General features: G+C 38.7%; 1 protein-coding gene across 1 annotated transcript; it reads right to left on the bottom strand.

The window, feature by feature from the left end:
- Positions 1–490: 490 nt before the first annotated feature.
- pgm5 (phosphoglucomutase 5) lies at positions 491–25,977 on the bottom strand. Its single transcript, XM_053325039.1, has 11 exons — positions 25,445–25,977; positions 23,026–23,188; positions 22,758–22,904; positions 22,458–22,583; positions 22,165–22,355; positions 19,907–20,061; positions 11,720–11,835; positions 8,298–8,433; positions 7,436–7,619; positions 3,127–3,264; positions 491–788 (listed from the first exon to the last, which is right to left on the bottom strand). Exons 1-11 carry the CDS (start codon positions 25,700–25,702, stop codon positions 699–701), a joined length of 1,704 nt encoding a protein of 567 aa, XP_053181014.1. The 5' UTR covers positions 25,703–25,977; the 3' UTR covers positions 491–698.

Genomic DNA, 25,977 nt, shown 5'->3' with positions numbered 1-25,977 from the left:
TATATTTTCTTTTTCTTTACTTAGTTTTTTATTTTATATTTTGAATACCCTGTGTTAAATTTAATTTTTGTAATCAAACATCAACTAATTCTGTTGTGATTCAGTGTCTGCTTTATTTTAAACTTTGAAGTAAGCTACTTTGCATGAAATGGTTGATAAAGAACATTGTGGTATATATGAGTGTATGAGCAATATGAAAGGTGAGAACTGTACTTTTGTATAAAAACTGCATGGTTATTTAAAAAAAGATCTCTTAGGCTCCATCAATCAATAATTCTTGGCAAATGCAAGGCACAACATAGAATCAGCCAGGCTCACATGCACATTCATAACATATTTGCTGTTTACACATTTTTCATTATGTATCGTTGCTAAATTAAATAGCTCCCTGTTTTAACCACATAAATTTGAATAAATGAAAGATGATAGTGGTCAAAAACAATTGAAAGAACAGTGTCAAACAACAATTTTCCTTTTCAAACAGATTGATTCCAAGAGTTAGCACCAGTAGCCATGAACTCTTTTGCCGTCATGTAAGGAAAAATGAAATAGAAATTAAAAATGAGACTGAAGCTACAGTGAATGTGTATTTGAAATTGCAGAAAATTACAGGGCAAAGTATTGTTGATGTTTTCTTGTGTCTGTGTGAGCAGGTAGATGCATGTGTGTGCATGTGAGTGTGTGTTTTTCCTGGTTGCTCATGTGATAATGTTAGGGCCACGGCGTCCTGTCCTCTCATGGATGTTGGAGATCTTCAGGGCGATAGCAATGAGAGGACCCAGCACCACCTACAGTAACAAACATGTGTTAATAATGTACATAGTTGTATTTCACACTTTCAGCACCTATGACCATGACATGAAATTATGACTACGAGAGCACTGATTATGACATGGAGCCTCTCACACTGACAGTAAGTGGTCAAATAGCAGCTCATGTGGCAGATATCATGAGATTTGTGGTCCCAAAAACAACAAGCAGACAAACAGATAGTTGAAACAGATTAGGAGCAGATAAACTAGTTCAAGTTATGTCATCTTGTTATGGCCCCATAAAAACTGTGTCAACATGCATAAACATTTTACAGCCTAGTTTGTCAGTTAGTGCTTGTTATTCGTTATAGATGATTCATTCATTAAATCAGAAAACTGGGAACACTGCAGTGCAATAAAGAAAAAGGAAATGCTGAGTTGTGACATGACAGGAGTTTCAACTAGACCAGGTGTAACTAAACATTTTTATCTTAAAATATATATATGAACTATGAAAGAATAAGGAACAATCAGTTGGATGCTCATACAGTAAGTATATAATGGATGCCCTACTAAATTTGCCCTACTTAGGTACAGTACATATTGCTTAAGAGTTATATGAGATGACTCAGCAGTTATGTTGTTTATAACTCTGAAATGCATAGGGGGTGAGTGATGGGATGCAATGCACACACATGCGCGCACACACACACACACACACACACACACACACACACACACACACACACACACACACACACACACACACACACACACACACACACACACACACACACACACACACACACACACAAAGCACACGAACATACATACATAGCAACAATGTGAGACTTAATGATGTCATGTGGGCTGCAAAGTCTGACAGTCTGGCTTTGCTGCTCTGAAAAGTATATATGAAAGTTTTTGCAGTACTTTTAATCTGACCTAATAAGTAAATGGTCTAATCATGTACTATATGCCACATCTGATGATTTATGCGTGTTGGGTAAGGAGCACAATGGAATTGAATTTATGATCTAACATTGATCAATTGGTTCAAGGTGGGTCAGACAATGGGGACATGTAAAACATAAGTGTTAAGTGACATACTTTTTTTCCAAAAAATAATTCATACTGGTTTATGCATGAATCTGCAGTAATTTAGCCAGAAGAGCTTACTATGTTAATTCTGTGTCTTAGGAAAATATCAGTCAATATTGATGAATGAACCACCTTGTTTGCAAGACTAAAAACCCTCAATTTGAATTTGTGATGACACTTTAATGTTAAATCATTACATAGTCAGCAGGTTAGTTATTGATTTTGCTGCCCAATACGATTCATGTTTTTGCACCAAAATTAACCATGCATTAATCACATATTGTGGATGCTAAAGTAAAGACTTTATGCTCAAATAAGGATTTTATGACTGTAAAATCAGAACCCTATTCATTGTTTATGGATCAGTCTCTCTGATTTGCAGCTTTTGGCCTTCATTGCACAAACTGGGTCATTCCTCTTTCTAAAAGCAGGTACTGATTAATAAAACTGCATGGTTATGTGGCCAGACTTAAATGACACTGTTTCACCACCATAACTGTAGCTTTACAACCTCTCAGCATGATTAAAGTACATTACCTATTACAACAACCGCAACCACACAAGAAGCGAGTGTTATTAATTACTCCAAAGTCTACAGGTCAATCAATTGCAATAGGAACACATGAAGGTCGATTTCACGATCATGATCACTGCACAGGGTGGTGTGTGAGTACCAATGTAGTTGTAAATATCATTGTGCTTCTGTTGTTGTTCAATCTGATTGATAAAAGACATTAATATGCTTAACTATTCACACACTTCAAGTTAACCATTCAAAAAGATTGGAGTAAGAAAATTCTCTTTTCAAGATGTGAAGGAAGAGGTGATTCTATCCCAAGATTATGACCAGTGAAATAAAACAGCTGGGGCTTTCTGTCATGAACTTTATTTCTAGGGATCTGAACCATTTTCTTTAACCCAACAGATAACATGCACTTTCTTCAACTATTACATTTTATACGGAATCTATATACGGGGAAGAATTTATTATTTTGAATCTGAAGAATCTCCTCATGAAACATTTTAGCTGCTATTGTCTGATATGTTTAATGCATATAAGATAGTAACTTGTAACTTTTCAAAAGTGTAGGTCATCTTTTTGACCATATGTAGACACATACATTTACACACACACACACACACTTAATTTTTTGATCTCTCATGCACACACACACACACACACACACACACACACACACACACACACACACACACACACACACACACACACACACACACACACACGGTCACAGACAAACCAGACAATCTGTACCTGTGTCTCTCTGTTGTGTCTCTCAGGATCTCTCTCAAAGCTCTCAGCATAAATGCGGATGGTGGCGCCCAACCCTCCACCACTCCCACTCATCCGAAACACCAGACGAGACGTGTCACTGAAGACGATCCTTAAACCCTTGAAACATGCAAGTTGTTAGTATTATCAGTTAAACTGTTTATCTTTTCAATGAGCTGTTCTTTCATTTTATCTTACTAATGAAGATAAAAGCCTACTAAAGATTACACATTTAATTGATAAAAATATGAAAAAGAAGGAAACACATGATTGCATTTATAACCAGCAAATATTTGGTTTGTTGTTTTTTTGTTGTTGTTCTCTAATCATTAAATTTACTAATCAATAAATAAATATAAGAGACAAAAGTGACACTTTATTGAAGTCTCCCTACTTCAGCATTTTCAAGCAGCACACTAACATTTAATTAATGGTTTAACACATTTAATGTGTTTGTTAATTTACAGTTTTGTAAATAATTATGCTATGAGGACATATTTTATATCATTACAACTATGTTTTACTTTATTGTCATTCATTGTCTGTTTGTATACCAATCTCCACTTATGGGCGGTGTAATAACTGACAAATACATTAATAAACACTAATATTTGCTAACATTACAGTGGGTTATAAGCCATGTATTACAAGATTGTGTACTGTTTTTAAAAGCTAATACAGGGACTTGCAGTAAAGCCTTACAATTCAATTCAAATACAATTCTGTTGCAATAACTATAAATATCCACTAGATGTCACTAGTATCAGCTACATTTCCACTGTATGCAACAAGGAGTCCTATACAGACTGCTTGTATCCCCTAGTAATGTCTGTCAAGTTATGTGAGCTCATGACTCCAGTACTATTTCGCAAAGCTTTATAAAATCTAACCATGAATTTACTACAAAGATGCATCTTGACTATTGTTCTATGTTCAGGTTGTATTAGAGCAGATTCACACCAAGTAAAAACATCCCATTTTAATCGGCTCAACACCCTCATCTGTTTGAACTTTTCAGGAAAAACAGGATACTGTTGCGTTGGGGTAACCAGCTACGACTCCATCTGGCTGACGTAAGGAAGATAAGACCCTTTGACTAATGGATGGGTGATGACTCTTATCTGTCCTAAATTCCACAGAGCTTCTTGCCTTATCCCATTAGAGCAAAACACAAGCTCAGGGGTAAAAGACTGTGATATGTTTTGAAAAAAGCAAGGAACATGAATGTGATGTGAATATCCTGATGGATTTCATTAAACACACCCTTGACACTTAATGCTTGGTGATGTGACAACCTTGACTCCACTGTGCTATAATTGTAGTAGTGGAGTAGTGAACACAAAATATTCAGATTCATCACCTTATAGACAAAAAAAAACATAATACATGTCTCGATATTAACACATCATATCTAGTTTCTTCAAGAATAGAAAATGGAGTTTTATGAAAAAGTGGGTACACTGCTGCAGTGCGACAGACAACAGTAAACCTAATCTAAGGCCTTTACATAACACCTTTACAAATTCGGCTGTGGAACTAAAAGGAAAGTACCTCTGGTTTTCATTCGCCCCCTGCCTAATCTGTGTTTGGCTTGGCAGGATAACATATCAGACGCTGGGTGAGGAGAGACAGTGATAATGAGAGATGTCCGTCCGCCTGCCTGTCTGTCTTTCTATCTGCGAGTGTCAGCTCATCTCTAACTATAGAGTAGCAGTTATCAGGAGGCTGACTAATGCCTGTTAAAAACACCGTCCTCTGCAGAGCTCAGAGGCCCTGAGTGGAATGCATACCAGCCACAAATGGTGCAGGACGTGTCTGTCTGTATGCCCATCTCTCTCACTCTGTACCAAGAAAACTGCAATAATTAATTTTTTTGTCTAAATCAAGTGAAACTGAAATAGACTTTTTGACATTTATGGCCCATATAATAAATTAGTATGTCATAGAAATGCAGGGTTTCTAAATTATTAAAAGAAGCAGTAGCTAAACTCCACAAATTTGGAGAAAACCCACTAGCTAAGGTAAAGGTAACCCTTAGAAGATCTCAGTAACTGATATCTCAGCTTTGGTGTGGCTAAGATACTTTTAAATCATATATTTTAAAAATGTATTCAATTGTAAATGTATTTATATTGATTCGATATAAATGTTAATAATAGACAGGAAGACATCTACCTAGCAAAACAGATAAACATACGTTTACCATCTGTCTATCTATCTATCTTTCATATGTGGACAATGCAGAATGAATTCAGTAGCAGACTACAAAGTCACGTCACACTACTGCTGTGTAAATCCCTCATACTTTGTTGTGTGTGTCCATGCATGCGTATGTGCATGCGTGTGTGTGTATCCATGTGCCAACTTCTCCCCCTTCAAACACTCTTGCTGTGGAGAGACGACAGCTGATATAACTCTGTCCTGGGAGGAATGTGTGCTGTAATAACAAACACTGGGGGCAACTTGGATGCTAAGGATTTACTAGCAAGGTTAAATCAAATTTTAGGGTGACTGACTGACTAGCTGTTCAGCTGCTGTAACCATGGTAACACTGAGGAGTAGTGTTCACAGCAGGATAGTGATAAGACGTTCCTCTTAATGCTGTAAAGGCACCAGAGGTGAAGTTGATGGACTAAGTTTCCGGCAAGCAAAAGCGTGAACATATGTAGTCCACTCAAGTGTAGGTATCCACACTTATCAACATGGACAACTGGTACACAAGTAAAAGCACACAGTGTGTGTATGGCATTAAGTAAGGCAGAGGCTGAGAGGTGCCGACGCCAGGAATGAGTTTCCACATATTTCTGGGCACAACAGAACAGAGGGAGTCAGCTGGGTAAAGGGGGTGTTGGTGGGGGTGGACAGGGAGGGTATGCTGACCAGGAGAGTCATCTGTGTGTAGAAGAATACAAATGTGCTGTATGTGATGTGTATGTGTACATATGTTTAGGGTTTGTAATGGAAGATAGACTGTCATGTCCAAACATGGAACCTCTAAGTGGGTGGTCTGGCTCAACAAGAGAAAGAGAGAGAGAAAATGTTTGATTGTAAGATGTTTTCAGGCAGACCTGACCTGATGTGAACAAACTCTTAAGTCACACTGTCTCATCCACCTCAGATTTATGTTTGACCTAAAATTCTGAAGATCTGGAATCTGTGCAAAAAGCGTGATTGGTCTAGTAGGTGTTGAGATCCATCTTCAGATTGGTACAAGGAAGTAACACATTTTTAGGTTGGATATAAATTACATGACCACTGAAGATCTCTAGTACCTATTGATGAAGTAGTGCCTCATCACTGGCCTACTTAAATGTCTAAGGACCTATCTATTACATCAAATCAAATCTTGTGACTTCAGAATGATTTAAAAATGTGCACCCACATTTTTATTTATTTATATAAATTAGTATGCATAATGGCTAATATTATGCACATTTGCTAAGTGGTGAGTGGTTGAACAGAATGTACTGTAAATATACTTTATAGTATATTGTATTGTACATACAATATGTAATTCTAAACTGTACATACAGCAAACATCACCGCCTTTCCTCTTCCTTGAATTATACCATGGTTATTCTTTCCTTTCTTTTTTACAAATAAAATGGAGCAAAACAGTGTAAACCAATGTTTCCTGCTGCCACAGATATCCACTTTTACTGTGTGGTTAGCAGAGCACAAAATAAGCACCACCCACGAGTCAAATGCCGGTAAAATAAGCATGTGGCTGGTAGATTTGCTTCATTCACCAGCCAAAAAGATCTATTGAGTGGCTGGTAAAATTTTAATATTCACTAGCAATTTGGCTGGTGGACAAAAACGTTAATTGTGTACCCTGTTGGATGTAAGCCCTCACTAAAATATCCAATTTCATGTAACAGTTACCATTGAATGTTGAATGTTACCTACTTAAACCAAACTGAACTTCAATCACACAGGAACACCAGTAAAATGTGACTGTACCAAAAGACACATAATACGAAATACCTTTTTATATTTTTATTAAAGATTCATTTATAATTTCATTTTCTTCACTAAATAATGAATCTGTATGATATAGTTTTGAATTCTAGCTACAGGGCAGTCAATGTTCTTGTAAGCAAGATAAATTATGTGCTACATTAAAGTCAATCATCTGTAATAAATGATTACTATTAAATGTATCTGAAATCTTTATGTTGAAGTAATGCTTTTTTTTGCCAAATATTCTTCGTAGATTCCTTCATCAAGTGTAATAGCCTAATATTCATATTGTTAATTTCCAATCCTTTCATTTCATTACATAACTGACCTGGTTTCGAGCCACTGTTCCATCCACGGGGTCGATGTACTCGAAGTTGTCAGCCCTCTCAACGCTGTATACATGGTCTCCTACAGCAAACTTCTGACTGGTGAATGCTTTATCTGAGATTACTGAATCCAGATCCCTCATCAGGTAAAAGGCTGCACGTGGGTCCAGGCCTTCATAATCAAACCTGCCAGTCACAAAACATGAACAAACACACACATGCTCAGTTAGAAACTTGCATACACAAATAAACTGTACAAGTGGTTGGATGGCACAAAGAGAGTAGCTTGGTTGTGAGGAAAAAAAGTCAGGTAAAAACACAATTTTGAAGTGTTGCTGTTTGTTACATTATGTTTTTACTGTATTAAAGAACTTTTCTACTTTTATCTCTGTTACCACAAGTTGGTTTAATGTTCTAATGGCTTTTCGACCACATCAGTCATTGGACCGAGACAGATTTTCCTTGTTTATGCTTTACAGACGTTTTTGTCTGGTCCCTGGCCTGTCCTATATGCCCTCTCCATCAACGTGCTGTGGGAACTTTGTATCAGATTATGGAAGCTCAGTGTGGGAACATGAAAAGCTGCAGCAACTGTCACTGGGAACATTGACTGCAGTAACTATCTCTGCCTCTCACAGGGGAGAGGTTAAAATAAGAACAAGTGACAACCAGTGAAGAGGGCTAGAGGGGAAGTGGACGAAGGTGAAGGCCTAGGAGACATATCAGGCTTCGGTGGGGATACAAGGGATTGAAAATCACTCAAGTTGGTCCCAGAGCCTGTCTATTTAAATAAATTAAAGACATGCTGATTCAAACAAGGAATGTGGCTCCATGAGAGATAAATTAAATGGCTCAGCTGGTTACCTGCAGAAGTAGTTGCGTCCAAACTTGGCCCAGTGCTCTCTGACAATCTGCTCAACACCTTGTTTCCTAGCAGCCATGATGGACAACCACACCAACACCGACCACAAACCATCTTTTTCACGAATGTGGTCTGAACCTGGAGGAGGAAGAAGTGTGAGAGAAAACTAGTTGCATGCTAATTCATTATTTAGTTAGTTATTTATTAATTATAATTTGTTTATATATTCATTTAATTTGATTAAATTGGTCACAGTAAATGTAGGCCAACTCTTAGCACAATGCGTATTGTGATGATCATCATATGCCTTCAAAGAAACAGTGGTTCTTTATTGATGGACATGTATGTGTGTTAATAAAATGACCTTTGTTTGAAGAGGGTTTAGAGTCTTGTGATGTGTTATAATTAAGTTGTTAGGATGTTCTCTAGTCTCAGCTATATGTTTATAGTATCTTGTTAGATGATGTGATGACTGACCAATGGATCAGAGCTTCTTTTTCTAGTTTCTTATAAAAACCACACCCTCATTTCCCATCCTTGAGATAGGAAGGAAGATTCCTGTAATCCCCATATTGTAAAATATTACATTCTTTTAACAACCGGAAAGAGTTTTGTGTGCTTAAGGCTATTTTCTGTGACAGAGGATACCAAAAGTCAAAAGTCATTAGCCTTTCCATTCATTGAGGAGCTGAACTGAGGCTTCAATAGATAACATTACTGTCATGTGCCTAGCACAATTTCAAGGAATATGGGAGTGGTACTGATCTTCACATCACAATCTTGGCAGGAAATATCAAATTATTCCTTTAAGTGTCTGAGACAGAATACTCTCTTCAAGATCCTGGATAAATAAACAGTTTTTGCCCGTTTTACTAATTACTATATAATAAAAAATAACCCTTAAAAATAACAGACTTGGTTAATAACCTTTTTTGATCACGCACTAATTTACCGCTCCACAAACACAGCTTATAACCAGCTTATAACAAGCAGATATAGTCAAATATAGTTGATTGACCGCTACTATACTGCATGCAACACAAGGTCAGGGTGGCCTTGGAGACCTACCAAACATCCCAACACAAGTATAATGTCTCCACACATACACACAAACAGAGGAGCGTTCACACCCTTAAGTCTTTTTCATTGGGGAGCTATTAGTCTGTTCTCGAAGACAGCTGCGCAGTAAAGGTGTCTGTTAAGGAGACACTTTAATAAGATGGAATATGTTAACAATGTTTCACTGTGAGGGCTTGGAGCTGAACTTGCATGTTAAATGTATATTTTAAAAAGAGATAAGAAGTGAGATAAATCATAATGAAAAAACAAATCTATCTCTTTTATGGTATGTATAATTCTTCTTTTGTTTTCTTCACTGGACACTGAAAATAAGAAGTGTACTTATTAGCTCTGTCCAACTCTAGCAGTATACAGCTGTTAAGAAACCAACAGTTGTCAATATTTAATCCCTGTCTGACTGTCTGTCTCCCTTTGCCACATGTGGTCACATAATCTTATTATTGTATCAACAAAGCAGAACCAGACAGTTTCACTCTTTTTTAAAATTCCTATCACTTTCTCTTTTTAGCTCAACTCCTGTAACCTGTTATTGCTGTTAATAACAACCAGACTTACAGGCGCAGCCAGCGTTTTTGGGGGAGTATTTCTCTGTGTTCAGTATAGCAAAGTTTGACAGAACTGGTTAAATTAACACTTGTAATAGTTCATGCTGTCTGTGTGTGTCTGGGTAAGTGTATGAGAGTTAGTAAAGAGCAGGAGTGGTATACAGCTCAGATGATTTACTATGCAGGGCTCCCTCTGAGCTTTTGGCCTTACATGGGTAGACAACGAGTAAGCTCCCATAGTCCTCAGTGCTCTCTGCGTCTCTGTTCCTTCTAGTTCTCTCCTCCTCGTCAATATTTCTCATATTTGGACTCTCCCAACTCCCTCTGCTCTCTGCTTTGCTACAAGCTTCTCCTCTCTTCTCCTGTTCACACCCACTAGGCCTTTTCCTCTCACTTTTTCCTGTCTTGTTTCATTGTCCTCAAAAGTCAAATATATTCTCCTCAATATACACAATAAGCCAGCAAACTGAAAACAAAGGAAAAGATAGGACTAAATGTTTGTTGCTATGAGATCAGTAATGGGTGCTGAAATTAGAGAAGGTCAGAGCTGTAGTAAGACGGGCAGTGGGAAAGGCAGGGAGGACAAGCAGCAGGCACCAGACAGCAAATGTGTGTATCATTTGCGCATGCACATTGTTTATATTTTCTAATCATGTAAGTGTGTGTGTGTGTGTGTGTGTGTGTGTGTGTGTGTGTGTGTGTGTGTGTGTGTGTGTGTGTGTGTGTGTGTGTGTGTGCACACATTCATAGAAAGCATTGCCACTGGAGGTCTGCCTGCATGTTGCAGTGATTCAGGGAGCCCCTGTCTCCTTTTATAGCAGAAGAATGGGGATTATTTACACATGCAGCCAGGGTCATAGCCCTCACATCTATTAGATTCTGACTAGAGCTGCTGGCAGTCAGAATACACTACTTACAGCACCCTTGGATTCTACACCGAGAAAAAGGCTTTGTGTGAAAGAGCAGTGAACAGAGAAATTGTGACCAGTTTAACCTTTAAAAAGATCATTTTTGTTTCAAAGTACTTGGATCTTATTTTAATAGTTTTGGCAAATATTCTATCAGGAATAATATTATTGTTTTCAGCAAGGAACAGGGCAAGGAAGCTTTCAGACCATCATACAGGTTTGAAAGCTGCACTGATTAATATCTTAACAATGGGTCAAATGAGTGTGTGTTGCTTGTAATAACAAAACCATCATCAAATTTTGATGTTGCCTACCACTGTGGAGCATTTTAGCATCTTTCAGCATCTTGTTTTTGTTTGTTTTGTGAGTGAAGCATTTAACTGCTAAAGAGACACATGTTTCTCTCAGAAGCTGGTGGAGAGTAAAACAGAGCTACATGGAGGCTGAATATTTGACTGTTTGCTAACATGGTCATTTTAAGTTTTTAAGCATTTTTGCATCTCTTCACTCAAAAGGCTAAAAAAACTAATAAATGCTGTTTCAAACAATCCTCAAGGTTATAAGGTATAAACTGGACTGGACTGGATGTCTGAATGTTAAGGTCCCGCTGCACATTCACCGCAAGAGCAGCAGCTGGCCAGTGCAGTCCTCCAGCCATGGCCTTGTTTGCAGGCTCCTCAACAACAGTTGCTGCTGAAGGGAGGGGATTTCTTAGTCACACACACACACTCATATTTTCCAAGCTGGTCCAAGGGTTCGAATCAGTGACCTTATACTTACATGCTGGCAGGCTAGTGCTGCCCTTTGTCTGTATTCACATTTCTGTAAGCAGTCTTCATAAGGGGAGTGTTTTGTTGTTTGGACTGAGTGAGTGTGCTGAGGAGATCATACCTGTCCCAAAGCTCTCCTCCCCGCAGAGGGAACAACGCCCAGAATCCATTAGGTTCCCAAAGTACCTCCAGCCTGTGGGAGTCTCATACAGCGCCAATTTCATGGCTTTGGCTACCCTACAAACATACAGAGAAGAATTAGAAAGAAACAAAAACAAAGTTAGAGACAAAGATTGTACTTGTAAACATACAATGTATTTATTTCCCTCTAATATCTAATACCAGCCTTTCCCACTTGTGATAGAGGGATAAGCTTACAAACAATCCCATGACCTTTGAGATAAAGAAAACCAAACGCTGTATGAGAAGCATAATCTGCCAACAGCTCATCCAATAACTTAATAAGGCAAAGGCAGCAAGAACAAAGTGAGTTAACCTTTTAGCTGATGTTTGCTTTGAAACTGAGCCATGTGCTCGCATAGAGAGAGGAGGAGAGCATGTGTATATGTGTGTATGTAGAAATATGTGCATGTCAGGGTCACATTAGAGGTGGACAATATATAGATATTATATTGTTATCGTTATACTGTGACATGGCATAAATGTTGTCTTGTCCTGGATTTTAAGGCTGCATTACAGTAAAGTGATGTAACTTTTTGAACTTACCAGACTGTTTTAGCTGTTCTATTATTTGCCTTTACCCACTTGGTCATTATATCCACATTACTGATGATTATTTATCAATAACCTCATTGTGTAAATATTTAATGAAAGCATCGAATGTCATCCCTACAATACTATGGCAATATCAATATTAAAGTATTTGGTCAAAAATAGTGTGATGTTTGATTTTGTCCATATTGCACAGCCAAAGGTCACAGGGATGGATAAAGGTGTAGAGAGTACAATATGTGGGAGGAGAGGGAGTGCAAAGAACCAGACTACAAGGAAGACGATCTAAGACAAAAGTCAAATAAAAACAAGGAGTCAGATTAAAATTTCAATAACATGATGAGGAAAGCAGTAAATATTTAGAAAAGGGTTGACATGTTTTGACAAAAAATTTCAAACAGATATAAATTTAACTTTATATTAAATAGCAAACAAGCACAAGTAATCAGAATAATCAGATCATAGCACTTTGACTCAGAGCCAGAGCCTTTCCTAAGCCATTTGGGTTTTGTCTGTTTCTCTGAAAATCTGAAGCATGTTCATAATGTGTCTATGTCTATGTGTCTCTTTAACCAAGGTAAAATAACATTAGTTTTTTTGTTCTTTTACATTCAACATCGTGGAGCATATTTCTCACAGAAGTTAGAGGAGACCAAAACAGAGCTATAAAGAGAGTTAATATTAATATTTAAAAACTCAACAAGTGGCCAGGAATACAACTCCAAATAAACACTGGTATGGCTCTGTATCTGCTGGATGTGCTGCTAGATTTGCTAACAAGTTTGCAAATAAAATAGAAAGATGATAGACCAGACCAGACTTTTGTTGGAAATGTCCTGACTACAGTCCAGTCTTGATTTGAGTCATTTGAGTTTAAGTAAAAGGGCACATTCATTACTGAGTCAAAATGCAGGGAGTCTCTCAGTATTATAAAAGTTACCACCCTGAGTCTGCTTACAAGATGTTTAGTTTGCAAAAAAGATGAACACCCAGAGTCCTCCCCATTCCCAACAGATTACTCCTAACCCACATCATCCACAGCTCCTTGGTGACTGCCGCAAAATGTAAACTCAATTCCCAGGACTCAGCTAAGAGTCATTGCACAAAATATTCAAGCAAACAAAACAGTATTTCTCCCAAAGACACAAACACATAGAACTGTCAGTCAGTCTTTAATATTCTTATATGGTAATGTATGTGGATGTGGGTTTGAAGTGGTGGTATACTGATCCACAAAATCATCATGCACATAAATAAACACCACACGGTACCCAGGGCAATTGTTTACATGTGGATGGGTTGAATTACCAAATAAGAGTAAACTAACTTTATTCCCCTCTAGGGAATCACGAGCTGGAACGGAAAGCCTGGCATTCCAAAAAGAAAACAGAAAATCTGGCCTTCTGACGAGCTTTTGACGTTGTAAACCGCACGTCCGCAGCCAACACAAGCATCAAAACTGACCCCACCAGCTCTCAATGTTCAAACAATGCTGCAAAATTGTTGGGACAAGGCTGTTATTAACACTGAGAGAATGGTGAGAATAGTGTTTTGTCAAGTTTGATCCTTGCACCAGTTAAGCTTTAACTTATCAACAGCACAGCTGTGGAGCACACCCACCCAAACATAGTATACACACAGAGAGACAGAGAGAGATAGAGAGAGAGAGACAGAGAGAGAGAGAGAGAGAGAGAGAGAGAGAGAGAGAGAGAGCCAGAGAGAGCCAGAGAGAGAGAGAGAGAGAGAGAGAGAGAGAGAGAGAGAGAGAGAGAGAGAGAGAGAGAGAGATTTGAGACAAGAGCAACAAGCAAGTTCAGCATGGTCTTTCTCCACTCAGACATTTGACATAACTAGGGTTGCAACTAATGATTATTATCATTATTGATTTATCTACTGATTATTTACATGATTAATTAACTATTCTTGTGGTGTGACAAATGGTAAATTGACTGCACTTCTATAGCACACAACCACACAATGTGCTTTAGAATACATGTCAACATTCACCCATTTACACACATATTTGCTGATCTTCCAATAAGTGGATGACCTGCTCTATCTCATTTTTGCCATTTTTGCTTAAAAGATTGTTTTAACAATTATTCAATTATTAAAATTGTTGCTACTCTAGACTTTATATTCCTTTAACAAAAACACAGTAAAAAAATATATTCAGGATATAAATCCTATAAGCTGACCTGAGGTCAGCCTAACTGATACTGACTGAGGCCAGATAGGCTTGTTGGATACTGCCTCCATGTCCACAGGCTTTGCCAAAACAGAAAAATGTTGGCACATAAGTATGATGGAAGACACAAGGAATACACTTGGACAGTTTCTATTTAGGGCTATAATCCCCCTGTGTGTAGGTGTGACCTCTAAAAAGGTTTTGCAGTCATACCATGTCAATTTTTTCTCACACTAGTAAAGAACAGAACTTCAGTTTAATGAATCCATGTGTTGGCAAGTGTCTTAATCTAATACAACACAATAATTAATGGCAGTACTTCATCCCATGTTGAAACACTGCCACCATTCTTGACTTTTGCCCAGTAACTTAAATCAGTACATATAGTAATTTGTTCTGAAACTGCCAAAGTGTACGATATACAAATTAACAGCCAGCCAAATAATATCAGGTCATTCACTTTACAGATAGATTTAGAAAACAATTCATACAATGATTGATTAAATTAGCAGATGCAAAATGCATCAGTCAGTTTAATTTGTCACAGTTCATTCTTCACCTTGGACAGTATATTTAACCAAAATAGTGGAAGCTCAAAGGACCAATTACTTGCTTTCAGAGCTCTAAACAACATCAAATGACCCACCACTATGACTCCCCCCCCCCCCCCCCCCAAGATTTTCAATGAGCTAAGAGAAAATGTACACCTCCAAACAATTGTTTTTAGATGGCACATCACTGTTGCATGAAATGAGGCTACAATGTAAACAAAAATGATTCTTCTTCTATTAGATTAAATGGAATTGAACAGAGTTAGAAAATATCTGTCTTTGATTGATTTGGATGCCTTCTCTCCATCCAGACCAGGCTTAAGGTTTTAGGCTAGGTCTATCTCCCATTATCCTCACTCTCTGGGCTCAAACTTAAACTTACAAACTTAAACACAAACGGACATGCACACACACTTACAGTGGACAGTGAACACATGCAAGCACACACTAAACAATCAATAGCTCCTTTGCTTTGTCTGTTTTTCTCATTGTCTTTATATATCTCTCTCATTCCTCTCCAGATCTGGGGAGTGAAATATTACCAGCTTCTGGCCTTGGCTTAATATTTGACCAAACATAGCATGCAATGCCCTCTCTCATCACATCACCCTCTGAAGAAAGCTCAGCCTTGACTTAAAAGCTTTAGATTGGCATTCTGACAAAAAAGCAAAGCATGCTGGGTCTTCACTTGTAAGTTCCTCTTGGCCTGAACTGGACAACACAACATAGACACTCAATACTGTGAAAAAACTGCAGTGGCTTCAGTAGCCAACACTGAAAACAACACTGAAAACACTTAAAATAAAGAACTTCAAGTTTGTGTAATTAGTGCTACCAAAATACTTTTCTGATATCAGTTCAACGCCATTTTCTCTGCTTTTCCAAGACAGTGTCAATAAGATATTTGTTATTTCATGACACTATATTCAGGGGAAAATTGTGCTTCTTGGGTCAATGTTTGACTTGGCTATGCAATTTGAGTTTGATGATAGCATTTAACAGTTTTTCAGCATTACAAATAGATTTTATATTTTTTTAAGTACATAAGTCAAACCCTACCAAAACTGGACTGTACAACCCCTGTTGTGATTAGACAAGTTAAGTTCAAACAGTGTGAATGGACACAATCCATCATAATGTACTTTATTCTCTGAAATAGTGCAATAATGGCTCCTTCATGCCAGAACCCAGACTGAATCTCTTGTTTGAGTTGTGTCACCCTCCATCTGTGCTAAAATATTGTGTTTGTTTGTTTGTGTTTTTTTTCTATTTCTCATTCGAACAAAACAATGATACAAATAACAACATGATACAGATACAATACTCAGAGGCATTGTGGGACAAAATGAATTAATAAAAGAAAAGTCTGTGCTGGGTGTAGTCACTGGTAGCACATTGTGTCTTACAGGGCCTTACATGTAGGTGTTGCTGGCTGTTAAAGACATTAATCTTTTCATGACCTTGTTCATCCTATAATCAGCGCAACAGCCATTAAAACAACACATTTGACTCCTCTATTATGTAGTCTTAATCATCCACTAGTACAAGCACTTGGACTTCATCCTGGCTACAAGCTCAGTCTCTCTTCTTATAACATCTTCCCATCCCTGGAGCATAGATGCATTATAGGAGCTGGATACCAGACTGACAAAATGGTGCCCATGCCTTGTTTGTCAAGGTGTCCTGTCAACAGTTTTACAGACATCTCTGTTACACAGGTGGTTTATGCGGTAAATGCTTTTGGGGCTGCAGGGAGATTTTTGACTGCAATACTGTAAGTGACCACTGGGGAAAATTGGCTGCAAGTCTGTACAGTGGAGCCTTAACCAGCTCTTATAACACATCCATGCCCTGAGGGGTTAAAGGAGAGGCAGATGCTTCCTCTACCCAAAGTACCCTCCCACTTTCTCTTCCTCTGACCCCCTCCCTCCCTCAGCCACTTGCTAACAGTATGAGACATAGGCACACATGTACCCCAAAAAAAAGAGCCATATTTACCACCTGTGCCTACAGCCTCCTGTCCATCTGACCCAATAATTATCCTGAACAAAAAAACATCCTCTGCTCATCTGAACACATCAAATAGATTGTACTTCTCTCCTTTTTGCTCTGTCTTCTTTCTTCTAGACTCCCACAGCAATGTACATACTACAAACCATCACATTTATCAGGTTATATACAGCATAGTTTGCTTGACTACGCATAAACATACAGCAGGGCGGGTTGCTCAGTCTAAACACTCACTCACACACACACACAGGCTGCCTGCTTTCCTAAAAAGGCCTACACTTGGGTTGAGTCCAGGGTCAGACACCATACTACTAAGTGCCTCAGCACTTCCCAGACTTTGTTAAAGACATGCAGATATTAGCATTACATGTCTGAAGGCAGCAATATTACTTTAGGAAATCAAGTGGCGGTTATAAAACTTAAGAGTTGAACAAAGTGACCTTGTACAATGTCCATAATTATCATTTAAATGTTCATAGAAGAAGTAGGTGTGCATTGCATAAGTCCACATACTCCGGAGAAAAGAAATGAAAATCATATATAATGCAATTTATTTCCCCTTTCTTCAGAAAGCCCAGAGCATGATTTTATCTGCAGTTTAAGACATCATGCTGTAAGGTAATTCTACTTCTCAGCAGATTGCACAACCAATTTAGTTTCTAGGAAATTTAATTTTCTCTATCTTCAGTACTAAAAATGTAAAATGCAGAGAAACAGAAGAAGATATGTGAAAAAGTAAATTATGAAAAGGCCATTTCATCTACAGTAAGTGTGTATGAGTGTGTGTGGTCTGTCATAGGCTACTTTTGGGGACACATTTCAGACTGAGGACCAGTTAAATGGGGACAGTTTGTCCAACTGGGGATAAAAGTCATGTCCCCAGTTGGGGAAAAGCTGTTTTTTAGGTCAAGGTTAGGGCAAGAGTTATGGTGAAAGTTAGGGTTTGCAGGAATTGAATGCAAGTATTTATAATGTTCCCAAAAGTGACTGTGATCTGATATGTGCTGTATGAGAGATCGGTGGCCTAGGGTTGTAGTGTGACGTGACATTTGTAACTCGTGTCTCCGTTGATATATGTGTGTGTGTATTTGAATAGCTATCATTATGAGAACCAATTTGAGTTTTATACGTGAGAAGTAAGGATATTTTAGCCGGCCTTCTGACACACCTTCAAAGGACTGTTTGAGGCTTCAGACTTGGTTTTAGGGTGATGGTTAGAATTGGGTTTAGGCTCAGTTCAGAATAAGTGTTATGGTTAGGCATTTAGTTATGATGTTTAAGGTTAGGGGCTAAGGAATGCATTATGTCAATGAATGTCCTCACTGAGATAGCTTGTGTGTGTGTGTGTGTGTGTGTGTGTGTGTGTGTGTGTGTGTGTGTGTGTGTATGTGCATATGTATTACCCCTGGCAGATATTAAGGAAGTGACCTCACTGCCAATCCTGATCTCCAAGGGTTTCACAGTTATAAGGGAAAAGTGATGCAGTATGAGATATGTGAAGTGTGATGTTCATCAAAGAATTTTGGTCATATGTGTTAGTAAAAAGGCACCCCGACACACACACACATTACTTGCACACTGCACTGCTCAGGGCATAAGATGTGTCTTATGATGTTAAACCGTAATAATCACACTGAAAGAGCTGCTTGAAACTTTTGCTCACATTGGCCCCATGTCAGGAACACCTCATATCACACACACACACACACACACACACACACACACACACACACACACACACACACACACACACACACACACACACACACACACACACACACACACACACACACACACACACACACACACACACACACACACACAGGTTTGTTCTGCTATACTTGTTTGGACCCTCAGTTACATAATACATTCCCTAGGCCTTTATCCTAACTTTAATGTTAACCATGACCACTAAATGCCTAACCTTAACCCTTTAACCTAATCTGTACTTAAACCCAATGATAAGCTTTACCCTAAAACAGGTCTGTCCCAAAGTGAAGATGTCCTCACTTTCCAAAAATGTCCACATATGCACACAGGCACTCCTATGTCAATCCTGTGTGTATGGATGTATCTATGTATATATGTTACCTAGCAGTACAGAAATGTGTGTGATGTTACTGTACATTAAAAAGCATCAGTTAGGAGGGGATAATGGCCAGTAGTCGTATACCTGGTGACCACTTTTGTAGCTAAACCATGAACCATAGCAACAACCTTAGCAAAAAAGGCAACAGAACAAATGTCATGCGTGACCGATTTGATGTCAGTTCATTGACGTGGTTTCTCAGAGTCTAGTGTTGTATTTAGAAAATAAACTGAAAATGCATGAATTTAATCTTGGTGAAGACAGAACCGTGTTAAAATACACACATACATATTGCTCTAAGCTAATTATAGTTGTTTTTTTCTGGATCGGTCATTGTATTAAATGACACATTTCCATTGAGCAGCATTCTGCTGAAGGCCTCAGTGGGGTGCAGTGTTGGGATCCCTCCTACTGGAACAATGTTAATGGGGGTGACTTTAACTGTGATCATATCCTCTCACTCAGCACCCTCTGCCCTGCTCTCGTCTTACATAACAGAAAATATTTATAGGCTGTGAGTAAGTAAGTGTGTGTGTGTATGTGTGTGTGTGATCTTACAGTCTTATTCAAAGTGGTTGAGTCTTCATCTGAGTGTGTACTCCCTCTCAAGAGATTGGGTTGTGGCAAGAATATGAGAGTTTGAAGTGGTGTGACAAGAGAAAGAAAGCCCCTTAACAACTTGTGAATGTAGTGTGTGTGTTTGTGTTATCAAGTGTGTTAGTGTGTGTTCTACTGTACCTGTCGAGGGCAGTGCTGGTGGCCATACTCCTGGCAAAGCCCTTAACCCCCAGCTGTCTGAAGTAGGGGATGGTGGAGAGGTTGGCAGCCATGATTGCTACTGAGTCTGACGGGTTCACAAAGAAGCCATTTTCCCCAAGGATCATGTATCGGTCCTGACAACAACACAAAGTCATATAGTGCACTGTGAATTTTCTCATGTGAACTACTTATTACATATTTTGTCTAATAACATAGAATGAGAGCTACAATCCAACTAAACCTGATTGATTGGCATTACAGGGTGGCTGGTAATGTTCTATAGTTTTCTTACTGCCAACAAGTCCCATGAAAGACCAAAACCCACAAGGTCTGTGTATTCCACACCCTTTACGCTATTATTGGCTGGGGGTTACACATGCCCAAAAGTTGACACCCAGAAACGTCCTAAACACAGCAAAATAAAAAATAATAAAAATACAGGCAGAAGATGAGGTCTTTCCAGATATATACACAACCACAAACTTCTATTGGGTCATAAGTGATGATTAAGAGGGATTATTATACATGTATGTCTATACATTGTTTTTTGTTTTTGGGGGGAAATTCCTACTCATTCTGCCATTAAGTAAAGCAAATACAAATGTCCATAAATGTAACAAAAGCATTGTATTGATTCAAGACAATATGACTATAAATCTGTTCAATTTACAATTGAACAAATTAGAGTTCCAGCCACAGGTTACTATTGAATCCAGTGAATTTGTATGAGCAGTTCTACTGTTAAGTCCTGTACAAGCCACACCTAATGAGCAACTAACTTCTTTCTGCCAACAACCACAATTACTGTTGAGACTTTGAAAGATATTGGTTACAGTATTATGTAACAGCAACCCAAAAAAAGAAACATTCACCCAGTGAGATTACAACTGCTGGTGCTAATGACTGTGAAGATACCAAACCTGGGGGGAGAAACAGAGCAGATATGACATAATTCTCCTGATGCTAAGCTAATTTACTTAGCAGAATGTGTGTGTTGTGTGTGTTGTGTGTGTTGTGTGTGTGTGTGTGTGTGTGTGTGTGTGTGTGTGTGTGTGTGTACAGCAGAAATGCATATTGGACGACTAAGTGGAAAAAGTGAGCTGCCTGTTGGACCATCATGGATATACTATTATTCAGTCTTATTCATCACCTTTCCCCCAGTTATCAACCAGCCTATATAAACAAACACAAAATAAACAAAGCTGTCCTTGTTATCTACAGGAGAGTTACACAGATTCATTTTTTATCAATAATAAAAAATTGAACACATTTATGTGAAAGCAATGACTGAATGTCATAATCTAGGACCTCTTTCAGCCTGCATTGTCAAGAATTGTGGCTCCATTACAATTAACTGTCATATAAATAACAGGTATCATGTCAGTGCTATGTGGAACATTTAGCATCATTAAATCATTGTAAATGTACTTTATGAATAAATAAAAACATGATTGCTGACAACTTTGACCAGCCTCCACATTGCACTTTGTATTCTAGTTCATGGGCTTTCAACCAAATCTACTATTGTTATATGGTATAAAGAGAGATTACTTTATGTTGTAAATCAAGAGACACAGTAGTAAAGCTTTCAGTGTTTCTGGAAATATCTGACAGTTGGATGAGATAAAGTCCTATAATTTATTGGCACTATACATTTAACAATGTTTTCTGATCTGCACCACTTTGCCAAGATTAGTGTTGCTGCAGCTGCAATGAGGTCATTATTTTGTATTTAAATGATCATTCCTTAAGCTGCTTCATAGCAAAATACCCATCACCACTGTCAATAAAACTACTACATTACTACAGCTTTACTCAATTTTATATTTACTTTAATATTTATGCAAATACAATGCCTGATGCTTTAAGCTTTTTGCATGTTTCTTTTCTATATGCCATGAATATGAAAAAACCCTTAACTATGAAATTATATGCACTGAAGACTGAATCAGTAGGTCAGTTGAGGCTGAAGATGTTTTTACAGTGGCACTATACTACAACAAAGGTTTTGCTAACATTATTGCTGTTTTTATATCCGGCAATTGTCTATGCCAACACTATTGATTTGATATAATTATGGTATGTCATATATCAGGATTCTAATATTGTCAGCATATAAAGTAAATTTTAAAATCGTTTGCCACATTTCATTGTTAAATTTGTGAACACAGCTGATTTGATGATTTGATGTATGTTTAGAAACGTAATAAAAAACATCACTTATGATGATGTCTTACCCCATCTGCATCAAATGCAGCTCCAAAGCCAAAATCCCCTCCTTTCATAGCATCTACCAGAGAGGTGGCATAGGTCAGGTTAGGCTCAGGAGGCCGACCACCAAAGTCCTCCAGAGGGACACAGTTGACAGCTGAGTTAGCAGGGGCCCCCAACTCATCACATAGGATCCTTCGTACATAGGGGCCCATCACTTTAATACAGCATGACGAGAGAAGAAAAGCAAACGGTGTCATTGCCAGTCACATTAACAACAATTCTGGGTTCATGTGATAGAGATAATGAATTGTCTCACCTCCGTTCATGGCATCTATGTGTATCTTTAGCTGATTTGGTCCTGTGAGGAGACTTTTTATGGCACTAAAGTCAAAGATGTTTCGCAGCAGTTGCAGATACACATCCACTGAGTCTACAATCTCCACTGGATACACAGAAAAGGGACAATTAGTGCTGAATATGTACATGCATAGGTGGACATTTATTCAAGGAAGTATGAGCCACTATTCATGCTAACATATAATATTAGTGATTTGTGTTCAGTACACATTTATTTAGAGAAGTGTGTAGGGGGAAAGTGGATGAGTGATTACTGTACCTCTGAAAGGTTTGAACTTGTTCTCCAGGTCAAAATCATGTCGTCCCAGCCTGGAGAGGTCAATGCGGAGGTCAGGGCAGATGGCATACTCCTCGAGTGTCCGGCTCACCTGATAGATTCTCTCCATCACTGTGTCCGGGGATGGTCCTTTAAATACAATGCAGGAAATGCAGTACATTATTATCTGTAAACTAAATGCATATTGGTCATAATTTACAGATTTACATCTTAAATCTATCTCTGGACTCCATCCCTTCTCATTTCTCACCTCCATTTGCCACATTGAACTTGACTCCAAAGTCTCCACCGGGGCCTCCAGGGTTGTGACTAGCTGTGAGGATGATTCCACCAATGGCCTTGATCTTCCTGATAATGCAGGAAACAGCCGGAGTGGACAGGAGGCCATTGTGACCGATTACCAGACGACCAATCTGCATAGCACAGATATTAGTTGAGGAGTGATGTTAGCTGGATATAATCCGAGGATGTAGCCTCCAGTAATAATATTTTCAGTTGAGCTAAAGTTGTCTCATGAGTGTGAAAGTTTAGGGATCTACTATTTTTGCAAATGCTGAGTAAATATAAAATCAGGCAAAGGTGTTGAGATACCTATAAATATAGCAACAGGCAGTGGTTCTTTCTCTGGCTGTGACACTAAATCATAAAAAAAAAACTGTCCAACTGTCCTCGCCTCAACCCTATTCTGAAAAAGAGCTCATTGGTCTAAATATGATTAAAAGCAACACTGGCCCAAACAACTCGTCATTCTACAGGTGACCAGTTGACAGCCCACTCTAGACAGCAAATGATCGGCCCCAAGAGTGTGCCTAAATAACTGAGCGGCACTCTCTATTTATACAGTAATTGTATGCCACTTACAGTATAAAGTGGTAATACCATCAGCATCCAATAATTCCCCTTGCATATCAGCTATTCTAAATAAAAGTGTCCTCACTGGGGAGGAATTTATTCTCCTGACGTCAGTGTATCCTCGTAACATCCGGCAAGCTGTATGTGTTTAGAAAGGACAGGCAGAGAGAGCAAGAGAAGGTGTAGAAATAAGTGTAAGAAATGCTTGTAGTCTGTATATTATGGTGTTTAATTATGCATGAATACAATTATAATTACGGATATACAGTATGGGTTTAATTATATATGAATACTAAGTGCAAAAGCATGCTTACAATGTTTATCTTCTGTTGCAACAGCTACAACTATCCTGACTTTTGGTTCACTGCCAACATGAGAGGGTATCCCTAAAGTGTGCAATTTGGCCCAGGAGAGACAGAACAGCAAGAGGTGGGGGGAACAAACGTAGGCAGGAAAATAGAGCAGGATGGATGGAAGTGCTGATAAGGTTGACATCAAGAGACATTTGGCTGGGCCAGCAGAAAAAAAAGTACTGATCTCAAAAACAAATTATATTCCCTTCAGATTTTCCTTTGGAACTCATCCAAATCCATCACAAAGATCTCAGAGCAAGCGTTTTCAATGAACTGTGGGGATTTTCCTGCTCTCTGTTGCTCAATCTCTGTCTTTCCGTTTTCATTTCTCTGCTGCTGACACTCGGAGTTCAGACACATGTTGGAGTGGTGACAAGTGTGTCAATACCACGACTTATTACATTTTTGACTCATCTGAAATCTGATGTAATACTGTATCAGACAAAAAAATGCATTGGTTTCAAACTATGTGCTCACAATACATTGGTCAGCTTGATAAATTTTTGTAGCTAAGACATTAGTCGATTATCTGCAACCATTTTAATAATCGATTAATCCTTGAATTCACTGGCTTTAGCCTCCATTCAAGTTCCAAATGAAAATATTGGATAGTTTTCTCAGTCTTCTATGAGAATACATTGAATATTTATAACTTTTGGACTGTCATGTCAAGCAACTGCTGTGACCATTTGACATTATTAGCTGACATCAAACAATCAATCGAAGTGGCAGATTAATCGATATTGCAAGATGCATCGATATTGCAAATGATTCTTACATAAGTGGTTCTCAAATTTTGTGATGTCAAAACGGACACACATTACACAGACCCCCATTTGATAAGATTTTGTTGCAGGGTCCCCCAATCTGATAAGACTTTTGCTTACACATTTTATTACAGAACATCTGAAACCCATGGCCAAATTACTATCACACATTCTGTCATTGTATTACGGATAGAATTATAGTGAAAATAAATAAACCCTCTTTGCGGTGTGGACCCCAGGAAGTCCCTCAAGGACACCTATGGGTCTCTAGACCGCATTTTGAGAACCACTGTCTTAGTAGCCCTAAATTATAGGTGGAGTCACCAAATTAACTGCATCCTTAGAAAGATGCAGTAATTGGTGACTTCACCATATGAACATATGAGTATGAAGCTAAAACTGCCATGATTCATGGCAAGTAAATTCAATCTTTGCTCTCCATTGAAGTGAAAATCAGCAGCTGAGACCAAATTTAGATTTGCCTGCCTAAAGTTTGGTACTTTGCCATAAGTCAGTTTTAGTGGTTTCTAATAAAAAACATGGTGAGGCCTACTTGTATCAACCAACTGGAGATACATTACATCCAAATATGCTGGAAGTGACTTGAATAAGAATTTACAGAAAGTTTTACAACATGTTGATAGTAGAATATAGAGTACATGCATGAGAGTACGTGTGCTTCACCCTGTCTTCTCACCCCGTTGGCAGCTGCCATCTGCACTATCACCTCGATGGCAGCTCGGCTGAAGTAACGGCCGTCGCTGCCCACCACCATGGTGCAGCCTTGCCGGTCCCGCAGGTCGATGGAGGACAACACACTCTGGATGTAGTTCTGCAGGTAGTTCTTCTTCCCTTCGAACACCGCGGTCTTCCTCCGCAGTCCGTTGGTACCGGGCCGCTGGTCGTCGAAGGGGGCGGTTTGGACCGTCACGACCGGGATGGGGCTCGTCTCCATCCTCCTCGTCGGTTCCCAACGGGAGGACGCCGATCAGAACAAGTTGGAGTTCGTTTTGGTGTTGGCAGTTGGTGGGGTCCGTGCGCAGAGTGAATATATTAGTGATGTGGTGAATTAATAGCTCAAACCTGTCAGCCAGTAAAGTACAGTACAGTTGTTCTTCCCTGCTGAGGAGGAGAGCAGTGACAGCTGTCCCACACACTGGGATGAATTGGCTGCAATGAAAGGAAACACCCGGTCAAAAAGCTTGTCACCTCGGTAACTTATGTTAGAGC

Source organism: Scomber japonicus, chromosome 9 (assembly GCF_027409825.1).
Source record: "Scomber japonicus isolate fScoJap1 chromosome 9, fScoJap1.pri, whole genome shotgun sequence".
NCBI classification, from domain to species: domain Eukaryota; kingdom Metazoa; phylum Chordata; class Actinopteri; order Scombriformes; family Scombridae; genus Scomber; species Scomber japonicus.
Note: the sequence above shows the minus strand (reverse complement) of the source record. Positions and strands in the feature narration are given on the sequence as shown.